Source organism: Drosophila bipectinata, chromosome 3L (genome assembly GCF_030179905.1).
Source record: "Drosophila bipectinata strain 14024-0381.07 chromosome 3L, DbipHiC1v2, whole genome shotgun sequence".
Classification (NCBI taxonomy): Eukaryota; Metazoa; Arthropoda; class Insecta; order Diptera; family Drosophilidae; genus Drosophila; species Drosophila bipectinata.
Window position 1 is genome coordinate 4,380,408 of NC_091738.1, and position 13,479 is coordinate 4,393,886.

General features: G+C 42.0%; 1 protein-coding gene across 1 annotated transcript; it reads right to left on the reverse strand.

Moving 5' to 3' along the window:
* Nucleotides 1-994: 994 nt before the first annotated feature.
* Nucleotides 995-4,879, reverse strand: LOC108127816 (uncharacterized). Its single transcript, XM_017245119.2, has 2 exons — nt 4,794-4,879; nt 995-4,538 (listed from the first exon to the last, which is right to left on the reverse strand). Exons 1-2 carry the CDS (start codon nt 4,798-4,800, stop codon nt 1,030-1,032), a joined length of 3,516 nt encoding a protein of 1,171 aa, XP_017100608.2. The 5' UTR covers nt 4,801-4,879; the 3' UTR covers nt 995-1,029.
* Nucleotides 4,880-13,479: the final 8,600 nt, after the last annotated feature.

Consider the following 13,479-nt stretch of genomic DNA (forward strand, 5'->3'; position numbering starts at 1 on the left):
CATGGAAATACATTTTCAGGATTGAAATATTCCAATTTAAATTCCTCTAATCGGGGTTCAGTAAGCCTTATCTTCAATTAAATGGATTTCAGGCTCTTGTGACTTGTTGCTCAATTTGAAAAGTGGCGGCTCCTTTCTGATTATCCCTAGACACAAGCGCAAATCCTTGTTGGTCCTGGGGAGCTGGGCTATCAAAGCGTTACAAATCACTTGAAGGAGCTTTGTGCCGCGTGTCTATCGATTGAAGTGCGACAAATGGAACGCATTAAGTTAACATTATTGCCAAACAATTTGCTCGAATTGTGTTCATTTTGTGTCGTTACTGTCATTGCTACTTACATACATAACTTGTGCCTTGATTTCGCTTTCCTTTTTATTTTTCTTTTTTTCCGACAGAAAGCCACTGAACAACTTATCCTTGTCGTTGTTATGTTTACCCCCAGTTGGATTCCCACCCAGGCGCCACTCTCCACGCCCTCCGAATAATTCCTTGGCAATTGTGTTTTCATGTGGCCAACCCCAAATCTGATTAGGCTTCCTATGCGAGGGTTTGAGCCAGTTCGGGGGCCACAACGCCAGTATCAAACTACGATAAATGGCTGAAAGTTGTAAGCGAGAAGATATTAGGGCACTGCTGAGGGGAAATTGCTTTTAGCCTGTTGCTAAAAATTCTGTCCTGTGCCTCTCTTGAGGGTCTTCGCCAGAAATCCTTGCGACAGGAGGTTCCACAATAGCAATCCGCTCCGTTACCTGTCACGGGAGTTGACTGTGTAAAGTGGTAAATTATTTTTTGTGAAGGTTTCGATTTCTTGTGGCGACAAATAACTGAAAAGGGGTTTACCTGTAATTGATACCAAAAGGAATTTAGAAAGCGAATGCGTTAAGCCTTAAAAGTGAAAAGTTTCAAATGTATGCTAAGTGATTCTCAATTGCTGGGCATTTGTGCATTTAGACAATTGACTTCGGGGGTTGAAAATTAACAGAAACTAAATAGTAAGTGCTCATATGATCTTTATTAAAAGATACTGTTTAATATTGCTCATAAAGACACCTTTCATTAGGTACTGCGGAGCATTGCAATAGCTTATCGTCAAAGACAGTTCCCTCTGGGCAGTCCACAGAATAGGGTATGGGATAATCACACACCACGTAGCGACTGCAATCATTGGGATAAGGCAGCCATGTTCCCAGGGCTTGACCACAGCAAATATTGGGGGTGTACGGATCCAAGGTAGGAAGGGGCGCCTCAGTCGTTGTCGTTGGAGTTGTTGGTTTGGTTGTTGTTGAAATAGTAGTGGACTCGGTCGTTGTGGAAGCGGTTGTTGATATAGTTGAGGTCTCGGTTGTCGTTGTTTTTGGTGTTGTTGAAGCGGTTGTGGATTCGGTTGTGGTTGTCTGCGGTGTTGTTGAAACGGTTGTGGTTTTTGTTGTCGTTGTTTTTGGGGTTGTTGAAATAGTAGTGGACTCGGTTGTTGTGGAAACTGTTGTTGACTCAGTGGTCGTTGTTTTCGGTGTTGTGGATTCAGTTGTTGTAGTCTTCGGAGTTGTGGAAACTGTTGTGGAGTCAGTTGTCGTCGTTTGCGGGGTTGTAGAAGCTGTGGTAGACGCTGTTGTGGATGAAATTGTTGTTGATTCTGTTGTCGTCGTTTTTGGTGTGGTAGATCCCTGGGTAGTTGGTTTTTCAGTAGTTGTGGTTGTTAGCCCAGGAGTCGTTGGTTTTGGACTGCAACCAGCTAAGTCCGGATCCATGCAAGTAAGATCAGTGGGGCTAAACTCCAAGCCATAGGGACAATCATAGCCAACAGGTATCGGATATTGACACATAATGTATTTTCCACAATCATTTGGATAAGGCACGAGAGAGTCATCTACTTTACCATCACAAACACCATCCTTTGGCTTCACTGTGGTTGAAGATCCTGGCTCAGGTGTAGTAGAAACTGTAGTCGATGCCGTGGTGGATGGACGTGTTGATGTCTCGGTAGAAGAAGTAGTTGGCTCTTCGGTAGTAGAAACTGTGGTAGATGGAGATGTGGATGTCTCAGTAGTAGAAGTGGTTGGTTCTTGGGTGGAAGACACAGTTGAGAGCTCGGTTGTTGTTGATGTCGAAGGTTCTGTTGTCGGTTGGGTTGAACTTGTTGAGGAATCTCCTTCAGTAGTAGGCGTCGTAGATTCCGTTGGCTTAGCAGTGGTAGTAATCGAACAATTAGCAAGCTCAGCATCCACACACTTTCCGAATTCCACGCTGAATTCGTCACCCTCATCGCAATCGAAAGCCTCAGCAATGGGTCGACTACATTGGATGTACTTCGTGCAATCATTAGGATAAGGAACCAAAGCCCCATCGTCCACATCATCGCAAGGTCCTTTTTGGGGTGGAGGTCTGGTAACAGGAGAGGTGGTTGTAGGTTCAGTTGTGGTTGTGGGCTGCTCGGTGGTTGTGGTTGAGGTGTAATCCCAACGGCAAGCGTCTGATGGTACATCTGGTCCACACTTCTGCGCTATGGGATCGTAATACTCCCCGCAGTTGCAGACATCCATCATGTAAATGTAATCGTCCACACAGCGGATGAACCACTGACAGTTATCCGGATATGGGAAAGTATCTCTAGTGCTGTTTGTGCACATTGTGGGTTCAGGAGGAGGCCTGGTATAACCCGGCTCTGAAGTTGTAGTGCCCTGCCCATCCTCACAATCGCTGTCTTCCCAGCTTTCAATACAATTCTTTTCCTCAGAACTGAAGAAAGTGTCTGCCGGACAGTAGAAAGCAATAGGAATTGGCGAGACACAGACGATATACTTATTGCAGTTGTTCGGATAGGCTATATTTTCGCCATCATTGCGGCCGGCGCATATTCCGGAAGAGGGGCCCTCAGTTGTGGTGGTTCGCGGAGTAGTTGTTGGCTGAACAGTTGTGGTTTTGGTGCTGGTAACCTCCTCAGTTGTTGTCGACACTGTGGTAGTTGTTGTCGTTGTAGTAGTGGCTGTTGCTTTGCAAGCCTCAGGGGACACATCTGGGCCACATATTCCAGTTGATGGATCGAAGAAACTTTCATAAATACAGGGTGCCAGAGTCCACTTTCCGTTTCCCAAACACAAATAGTATTGCGAGCAGTCTTCAGGATAGGCATAGGACGCCCCCACCGCTTGACCTTCACAGAGTTCACTGGGTCCCAAGGTTGTGGCCTTTGTGGTCGTTGTCGTGGTAGGCGTTGTTGGCTCTGGGGTTGTCGTTGGTGGCTTAGTGGTTGGCAGCGGCGTAGTGGTGCGATCTCCATAGCACTCAACATCATCCGCTTCGTCACAAAGTAGAATCTTGTAGTTGAAGAGCAAATTCAAAGGACATTCACCCATTTCCACTTGATTGTTTTTGCAGAATAGGTACTGAGAACAGTTTCCAGCATAAGGAAAAATGGTTCCATCCGGGTAACCCTTACAATCTTCAGGATCCACATCCGGTGGAAGTCCTGGAGTGGTTGTGGTGGTTCCCACCGTAGTGCTGGTAGGGCTTTGAGTGGTGAATGTTGGCCCTGATGTCGGGACGGGAGATGTGGTAAGAGGAGTCGTAGTAGTGCGTTTAGTTGTACCCGCTGAGGTCGTGGTGGGAAAGGGTTTGTCATCGCAAATCACTGAATTCGGGGTATCACAAATATGCAGAAGGTCGTTGAAAAGTTTATCCTCCTGGCAATAATCCAAATCGGTGCAGCCATTTCGACAGTCCAAGTAGCCGCTGCAGTTGTAGGGATACTTGTAGAATCCATTCCCCATGGACTGACAGTAATCATCCTCTATACCTTCTGGTCCAGGGCCACATGTAAAAGACCCCTCCGTGGTGGATGTGGTAGGGATATCGGTTGTTTTTGTTGAAGAAGGTACCTCCGCTGTTGTAGTTGTGGGCAGGGGAACCGCTGTGCAATTAGCCGCATCCGGTGTATCACAAATGAGGAGTAGGGCGTTGAAAGCCTTGTCCTCATCGCAATAGTTCAAAACTGGCCATCCATGAGTACAGTTGATGTACGCCTGGCAATCGTAAGGATATCGGTGCACGGAACCATCCCTGAAGGAGTGACAAAAGTCGTCTGAAATGCCGGGTGGAGGTGGCGGTGGATCCCAGCTCGAGGTTGGATAGGTAATCGTTGGCGTTGTGGTCGTCCCTTTAGTGGTACTCGCTGTCGACCCTTGAGTAGTCAAAGTGGATCCATCCGATGGCTCTGTCGGTTCTATATCGTAGTAAATACAATCGACGGCTTGTGGGTAATTGCATAGCTGAGTGTTATTGTCCCACCAGAGATTCGCTGGACATAACTTCACCGTTGGATAGAGGCAATCACAGACCAGGAATAAGCTGCAGTTATCCGGATAGGGAACCAGGCAGCCAAACTCCTTGCCGGCGCACATCACCTGATTTTCGTAACGCTTCTCATTGTCACAGGTTTGGTGGAAGGGTTCGACATTGCTGAAGGCCAAAACATTCAGCTGCCAGCTCCAAAAGACGGCCACAATCATCAAAAGCCATGGCAAGTGCTTTGAAGTATTGACTGAAATAAATAGACACTTCATAGATTAATTAACTTTAATTGATTGGCCTTCCTCGATAGATAATATTATTTTTTTGGCACTTTTTGAACCACAGAACTTTTGTTGGAAATACTGCCCTGGCATCCCAGGAAATCCATAGGTCAATTTATTGCTTATAATTTAGATATTCTTTTCAGAAAACTGCCATTAAAGTTTGAAAAATCTACAAACTAGATATCACTTGGTTAATAACTTTTAGAAAAAATATTTTTTACCTCTCATAACAATTTATCTAACCAGGTTCTTTGGTTTTCCTTAAAGAGTCTTTCCTTTTCCGCGTTCAACTTGAAACTGATTCGAAAAATGGGCCAAACGGCCATTCTATAGGTTCTGTTGGTCTTCCCCTGATACTATTTTGATAGCTTAAGTGTATTAATGACACTCTGATTAGATTTAATTAGAAATTCTTTGAATTTCACTAGAAATAATTTTTGGTGGTCTACTAATCAATGGAGTGGAAGTTTTGTTATCTTGAGGCTCCGAATTAGTGGGTTGTCTGAATATCAACACGCGCAGTTAGAAAACCAATGAGGCGTTGATTAATTAATTTATCATTATACGTAATATTGATTAAAATAAAGGTACGTCATAGGCTTGTCAGTTGCCAAAGGTTAATCTTGAAATTTATTGGTAATATTATCAAAGGTATTTTCTAAGTGATTCCCATTCACCATGCACGGCCCTTTAAGGTCTATTTCATTTTTTATTCCGTCATTGTTAAGATAAATCTTTCCCTCCTGGCCCTTTTACATACACGTGGGTGTATGGGTGATTGTGATTCTTATTGCCCTTGGTATTACACTTATTGCCGTTGTTCGAGTAGCTGCCGTTGTTGGGACTTTAATGAGGCAACGTGACCTTTCCGGTGCCGAAGTTCGTGTCACAATTTATGATCAGCACTCGAAGCGTAAATTACACAAATAAAAATGCGCACATAAACATAAATGAAGCTAGAAGTTTAATGCGCAACAAGCCATTAAAATTAAGCGACAAAACATGAGTTGCAAACAAAAGAGCTTCAACCAAAAATATTATATATTTTTTTTCTTCTTGGCTTAAAATATGCCAGCTTAAGTTTAAGGAAAAACTGAAAATTGCATCTGCAGTTGGGAGATTTTCAATTTGTGCGGCAAATTACTTAAAAGCATAAAAATCTATTTGGCTGAGAGACGTTTTCATGCCAGCGCCTGGCCAGAAGCCTGGCTCCTACTCCTTTGGGTTGACAAACGGCCATCGTCCTTCTTGGCAAAATAAAGTGCTGCTTGAAAGGCCAGAGATAGTAAAATAAATATGAAGCTGTATTTGAAAAGAAAATGTAGCATATTTTAGTATTCATATTTAAAGAGTTCGTGAAAGGAAGAAAGTGTCTTGGCATTAATTCTGATGGGTATGCTAAGAAGACTTAGTATTCAGCTGATTTCCATTCCACCATTTGATGGTTCAAGCTACTCCATGTAAATAAAGTTTTTCCCGCAAACACTCAACCTTAATTTGCCACATTAATATTGCTTAAATCCCTCTGATTTCCAGATACCCGTAATCAAATGTCTTCCCCTTTCCCTCTTTTTTTTGTGAGTGCTTGGACAATTTTTCAGGTTGATCTGTTGGCTGCTGTCAAGCGTTTGATCTGCAACAGATTGAACTATCAATTATGGCCCAGCACGAGACGTGACCAGCCCCCTTGGCATGTGCCACATGCCACATGCCGCAGAAGAAGAAGATGAAGCAGCAACAGCAGTAGTAGCATCAGAAGAAGGCCATCAGGTGGCAATGTTAAAACGGACGTTTAGTTCCAACCGAGCACCTGCTCGCTCGCCTTTTCTGCCCGCCTGGCTGCCTCTCAAAGGAAAAGGGGCACGACGGAGCGAGGTGAACGTGTCCTCCATGCAGGACAAATCCCCCAACGACCCTGGATGCTCCTCCTGTTTGTGTTGCATGAAATTGACCCGGTGCGTGCGGCGCCACCGACTGGAAACGATTCGCAGCCACCTGACGAAGGTGCTGGTGGAGGAGGGCAGTCTGTGTGGTTTGCATGCTGGGGCCATGATTCATGGGGCTTTTGTTTCTTCCCCCTGCCCAAAAGTGGTTACTTTTCCACCCACATATGATTCTATTAATATCTGATTTGATTTCTACTAAATATTATTTTAAGTAAGAGTCTTGGGTTCATAAAATTGCAAGTTAAACAAAAAACCCATCAAACAGTGAATTGGCAAAGTAAAGTCTTAAAACTAAAACTAGGAATTAAACCCAAGAGACAACATGGCCAACAAACCAACAAATCACAATCAAAGGCCACATAATATGCATGTGTTTCCTTTTTCATCTAAGGCCAAAGGTCCTTTGGCTTTGTTTTCTTTTATTTCAGTCTCTATTCCCTTTTAGCTTTAATCTTAATTAAAATCCAATGATTCCGTGAACATCCTTTGGCTTTTCTTTAATTTCTTTTATGTTTGTTTTTGTTGAATTTTCTGTTTTTCCTGTTTCTTTCCAAAAGTCTTTATCCTTTTTTTCCCATCGTATCCTTTTTTTTTAGGTTGCTGAGAGTTTTTAATTGCACACATTTTTGCAACGTTTCATGATAAGAATTTCTGCATTTACCTTTGTAGATGTATTTGTGTTATTTTTTAGTCTAGTACAATCAGTAAAATGAAAAATATTTTTTCTTATACATATATATATAAAGCCTTTTTTTTTTTGTAAGGCCATGAATAAAAGTTGAGATTCATTTTTGTAATGAAAATATTTTTACATGGCCGAGCTGGAATGTAAATTGAGATAGAAAAGAGGCTGGCTTGTAAAGCAATTCTTAAATTGAGGAATTTATGCAATAAAAATATTTAGAGAATTGAGAGAATTCCGTTTTGGTAAATGAAGTCAAGAATATTTTGTTTAAATATTTAAGGCAGATATCAGAGGATATCAGAGCAATTATCCTTGACCTTAGTCACTTAATGTAATATTATTTTCTAATAGATCGTAAAAGTCCTGAGTGGTCTCCATCATAAAAACGACCATATGGTGCCTCACTATAGAGTCGGTCAGTCTTCTAAAATCTCAAACAAAAATCTCATATTCTCTGTTTTTTTCTCAACGTCTCTCTTTGTAGAGATTTCCGCCGTTTTCGAAATAAAAGTTGGCGCCTGCGTTGTCCTTCGTTCGGAGAACTTTCACATCGGCTTTTAGAGAGACTGAAACGAAGGGAATTCTATTTCATTTATCTAAATAAAGAAACAGTTGCTGTTCAGCCGAGGCCGAAGGCAAAAGGACCTGCCGGGCACCCACCACGTAGTCACTTCCATCGTCACTTTCCCAAGAACGTAAATTTTCTTTCTGAAACTAGGTCTAGCTAGGATATCCACAGGACTAGCTAGGACTAGCTAGGATATCCACAGAAATGCAGCGGCAATTAATATTATCTGGGGAGATATAGGACGATATTTTTTGTAGCTTTCACTGCAGGTGAAAGGAAAAATTTGCATTTTTATAGGTGTGAAAATCCCAGCTAGGCAAAATTGCGGCATTTCGTGTTGAAATGCAATTAAAAATGCCTTCTACGGCCCGGAGACCGAACATATTAATTGCCGGACAGGGCAACAACACCCGAATTGGCCCCCAAACTAAAGCAATTTTTTAATTGAGCAAGTACATGGAAAGCAAACAAAAGGCATACAAAGGATGCACTTCCCACTTGGCCAGGACGAAGATTAGCTGCATGCAGGCGAGGAGGTTGTGGAACATGCAAATGCCAGCCATGATTTATGCCAAAGTCACTCCCGACCCCGAAAGTCAGAGTTTAGAGCAGGCACAGTGAAAAATAATTGAACAGGACTATTATTATTTTTGTAATTTAAATATAGTTTGTTACGGTAACTATTTAGACTTTAAAATACGATGAGAAAACGGAATTTATTATTAATTATTACATAATTATTTTAATAGATGAAGGATGCATTTTTTTCTGTGCAAATTTTATAGTCTGGCAGGCCGTTATGCACTCGAGGCATTTGTTGCATGCTGACAGAAAGCGAGGCAAGCCAGAGAAGTAGGACGGCGGCGGCGGCGGTTGGGGAGTGAAAGTGGCCAGGATGCATGGTGTCGGATGTGCATTCCTTGGCCCGGAGGTCCCGGCCTGACGATTGTTGTTAGCTCGTTCGTAGGCAGAAGCGAAACACAAACAAACAAAAGCCCGCCGCCATCAGGAAGCTCCTCGACACGAATCCAGGCTACCGCTTTCCAGCTCAATCACACTTCATTCGGTTTCCCGGGTTTTCCTTTTCATTATGTTGAATTAAAGCGATTGCAATGAGACAGGGAGGCAGGAAGGGGGGCTGGGAGGCAGTCTTGCCACACTGCCCCACAACCATTCATCACTCTCTTCGCTGCTGCTTGATGGCTTCCTTTAGTTGACAAAATAAAAGCAAAGGACATAAAAAACAGGAGAACAGGTTGCGCAAATGCGCTGTGGGAAATGTGTGAAATTTCCCAGCTGCAATGGCAATCGCAACGGCAGCGGCAGCGGCAAAAACTGAGCAAAACTTTTTGGCCAGCCTGCTACTACTACATACTACTGCGTTGGTTAAAAATTTAAATTTTCATTTTCTGCAGCAAATTGGGGAAAAAATAAAAAAAAAAAAATAAAAGAGGTGGCAGCCAACTGCTGGTGAGAAAAAGAAAAGTGGAAAAGCAAACGCGGTCTTTTGCCTGGGAAAGTTTTTTGGTTTTTACCACAAAAGTATGCATCCTGTTGTCGCCATTGCCATCTCTTTCTTCTAGGCTCTACCTCACTCTTTCTCCAACAGGAGCTGTTGTGGTTGTTGTTTTTGGATTCGGTTGGGTTCTGGGAGAATAAGAGTTTCAAGTGCGAATTGCATTCTACTTTTGTCGCATTTGCGGTTTCGTTGTTTTGCCGGGATGGAGAAAAGTGAAGTGAAGTGAAGTGGAGCGAATCGGTGGCAAGCTGGGAAGGAAACAGGTAAAGTGAACTAAATGTTGCCACCACCTGCAGTTCCTGCTCACCTTTTTTGGGATTCTGTCTTTATCTATTCGCTGTAGGCAGTCTTCTTTCCAAGTGCCCCTGACACAGGCGCAACTTTTTTTTTCGGTTTCAATTTATGAGGCAAATGCTACCGCAGCATGGGGCATAAAAGGGTTCTGCAAACGAGGTGGTTTTCCAAGGCACGGGGGCTTCTTCAAGTGGTAAAGGGACTGGGGGGCCTCTACGAAATGAAGTGCACTTGCAGCTCCTTCAACTCCACTTGACTCGAGATAACGACAAACGACAAGAGACACTGGCATCGAGTCTGCTCTGTTTTTGTGGTCCGACCGCAGCTTCCCCGTCTCGAGTCCTTGCCACACACCACCCCACCCCACCCCTGGGCATGTCATTTACAGTTTTTCGTCGTCTGCGCCTGTAAATGTTTTATTTGAGTATTATTACTTCTACCCTTTAACCTCGAACAATGCCAGGAAAATGGGGGAAAAAGCGCTGAGCCACAAACGTACTGGGTTCTTGTGCACATTTTCCGCGAGCTTTTTCCCCGCTAATGGAGTATTGAAAATAAGTGGGGACATTTGGCTCTTGATTAGCAGATTTTGTGTGGGTAGATAACATTTCAAAATCATATAAAAGTCAAAATAATTCAATTGTTTTAAGCCCCAACCTTTACACTTGACTTCGCCAGCTAATTCCCAACCAGAAAACAATTTCCATAATCTGGTTATTGAATGGGCTTAACACTTTCAATTCCATTACATTCATAAACAAATTAGTCTGCGCCAGATTAGATATAATTTGCATATTACAGCATTATTTTGGCCCGCGGCTAAATAAAACTAATTAAACCTACCTCTAATGTGGTTGAAAATCCCCTGAAAAGTGGGTTCAATCACTTTCTAGCTTTCGGTTTATCAATTAAAAAATTTCTGGGCTTTTTGGCCAAAAACCAAACGAAAACAAACCGAAAATATATTTTGGCTAATGCTGCCTCGAGCACATCTTTTCCTAATACTTGTTAGCTTGTCTGCTTTGAGGTTTACTGTGTTCTGTGTTGTTTTTTTTTTTCCTGTTGGCCTGGCCAAAATCCCCCCAAATCCCCTTCCATTACCACCTGGCCCATTTGCTGATGGTTCTGACGATGGCGTTGGAGCGTGATGAGTGCTGTTGTGGTTTGTTGGCACTTCTATTTAAACTTTTATTGCTGCTCACTTGGCCAAAAAGGTCAGCCCAGTCAGCTGGGATTGGGATCGAGTCGGTGGCCAAGGGTGGTGGTTCTCTCGATTGCCCAGAAAGATTCCTGCCAGGTCATGACCCCGCGCTTTGGTCCCTTCGGAGGGTGTGAATATTAATGCTTAATATTTTATTTGGCCCAGCTTCATGGTTTTTAGTTTTTACACCCAGCTCTCAGACCATTTAGGCAAATGCTTATGATTCTGATTATTCCGCTTTTCCGCATTGCCATTTTATGAAGCGTGGTGAAGTGGTTTTTCTTTGATTAAACTTTAACAAAAAGAAAATCAGATAAAAAGGCTTCTTTAAGAAAAAAATGATTATTCAGACTTTAAGCTTTTTATCCACTTAACAGTCTTTTTTTGATCCCTAGCGGAATTGCTATTTTCAATAGAATGGAAATAATTTTCTTTATTTGCAAAGTCAATTAAAATCTGATGCAGTTGTGAATAATAACCCGCCGCGTTGCTTACATATGTTGTTTTTTTTATTTATTTATACAAAAATAAAAAGGAAATTTTAATTAAATATGTATTTGCTGGCATTAAGTTTTAATCGCATTCCATTTGGCAGGATTAACAGGATGACGAGAGATGGAAATGGATACACACCGGTGACGGACCTCCAGTTACGAGCATTTTTGTGACCGATTTTATGACTCAATTTAAAGTTTGTAATTTGAAGAGTTTACGGCCCTCGTTGGCTCGGTCGAGATGATAATTGAACTTTTTTAATGACAGCCCACAATTTGGGCCAAATTGCCATTTTGATTTTACAAATTTATTGCCCAAGTGGGATAAATGCATTTAAATTGAGGCCTCCGGGGGGCTCACTTTGGCCTAGCATTGGCATTGGCATTTTAATTGATTTTAATAGGTAGCCGGCCGGATTGTTTCGCTTTCCGTTGGTCATTAATCGGCTTAAAGTTGACATAAATATATAAATTTTTTCATTATTTTTTTTCTTCTTTGAATTTCAATTTATGTACGGCACATTCTCTGCGGGTGTTTGTGCGAATATTTGTTTTTGCCGTTTCGTGTTAATTGGAATATGCGGGTTTGTTCAGTCAGCGCCACCTGCTAAATAAATAATTCATTCAGTTTTATACATTTTTGTCCAGCTATTTTATATTGGATGTCCGACAACGGAGCTGTGTGCAAATTTACTCAACGGGCGACTACGCAGGCATTTTGCTTAATTGAAATTGAATTCACAATTTCACTCACAACATACTAGAGCCCGTAGTAATCCCTGGCCAAAAATGTATAATCTTTCTCCTATCTCCTATCAGTTTTGCTTTGGTTGCACAAAATGTGCATTGGCAGTCGAGGGTTAATGGGAAATTGCTCTCGCCATGCCACATTCTGTGTCGCACTCATTATCGAGTTAATTGAATTAATTTCCAATGCGAAATGTGAACTTTGAGCATCGAATACATTTGGCTAATTGGGTCTTAAAGATTTCTGCTGAATTTTCACTTTGTGTGCATGCTGTCAGCCCGAATTACGCATACGCCCTGTTCAACAGTGGCCGTTGAATTTAATAAGCACCAAAAATTATTTACCTAAATGCCTCCATGAGGGCGTTAAATGGCCAACACATTATAAGTTAAAAGAGGCATTAATTATTTATAATGTGACATGGTCTGAGGACCTTAATTATTATCCTTAATAACCCTAAAGACTTCCCCAAGGAGAACTTTTAAGCAATGTGAGCCAGGACCTAATGAGTTTTCCTTCAAAGATTAGTCCTTTACTGTTTGTCCAGCAATTCCTGCCCGGGCTTATGACATTTTGTAAGCAGTTCACATGCATTTGCTATTTTCCATTCGATGTTGGCTGTTTGCAGAGTTTCCATTGACCAGGCCATGTTTGTCGAGGCCTCTAATTTGATTAACACTCGAATATCCAACGAAATGTTAAACCAATGCACTAAGGAAATAGTCTTAATATTCATGAAAATAAATAATATTTATAGTCTAAGAGTGGCTAATTAGTTTTATTTTAAAATGTACTCTACCATGCTATCTTATAATAATAAATTAAATACAAGAGCTCTTCGTTGAATTTTCTTTCTGTATTGCCTGTATTTTAACTTGAATGCAAAATGTTCATCCTAGCTTGGGGCTTGAAACTCAAGAGTTGAGTTCAAATATTATTTGATATCCTGCGGTGCCTGACGGTGGCAGTCCTCCTTGCACTACTAGCACTCACTGTTTGCTCTGCTTTCGGATTCAAGTTTTGATTTCTGAAGAGGACTGGCTGGCCTGCTGCAGAAGATTGAGAGCGAACATCGCAGGGAATTGAAGCTGACTCCGACTTGAGAGTCTTGTCACTGGGGCATTGTTGTAAGACGATTCCTGTCCAAATCGTCCCCCCCGACTGCCCCCCTCTAAATATATAGGATATCCAACAGTATATTCCAGAAGTGTTGGCTTGTTTTGAATGTTAATATTTGCACTTTCAATTCAAGCAACTGGCAAGTGACAATTTATTCGCTTTTGGTTTGTTAGTTGTTGGCTTTTCGGTTTCAATTTCATTGGAATTTTGAGTCACTTAAGTGGGCAAACTAAATGGAATTTGCTCTTTTCCAGGACTATTTTTGGGTTGAACCCTAGCCTGGACAATGGTGAGTGAGTTTGAATTGTTGGAAAATTGCAGGAAATTGAAGAA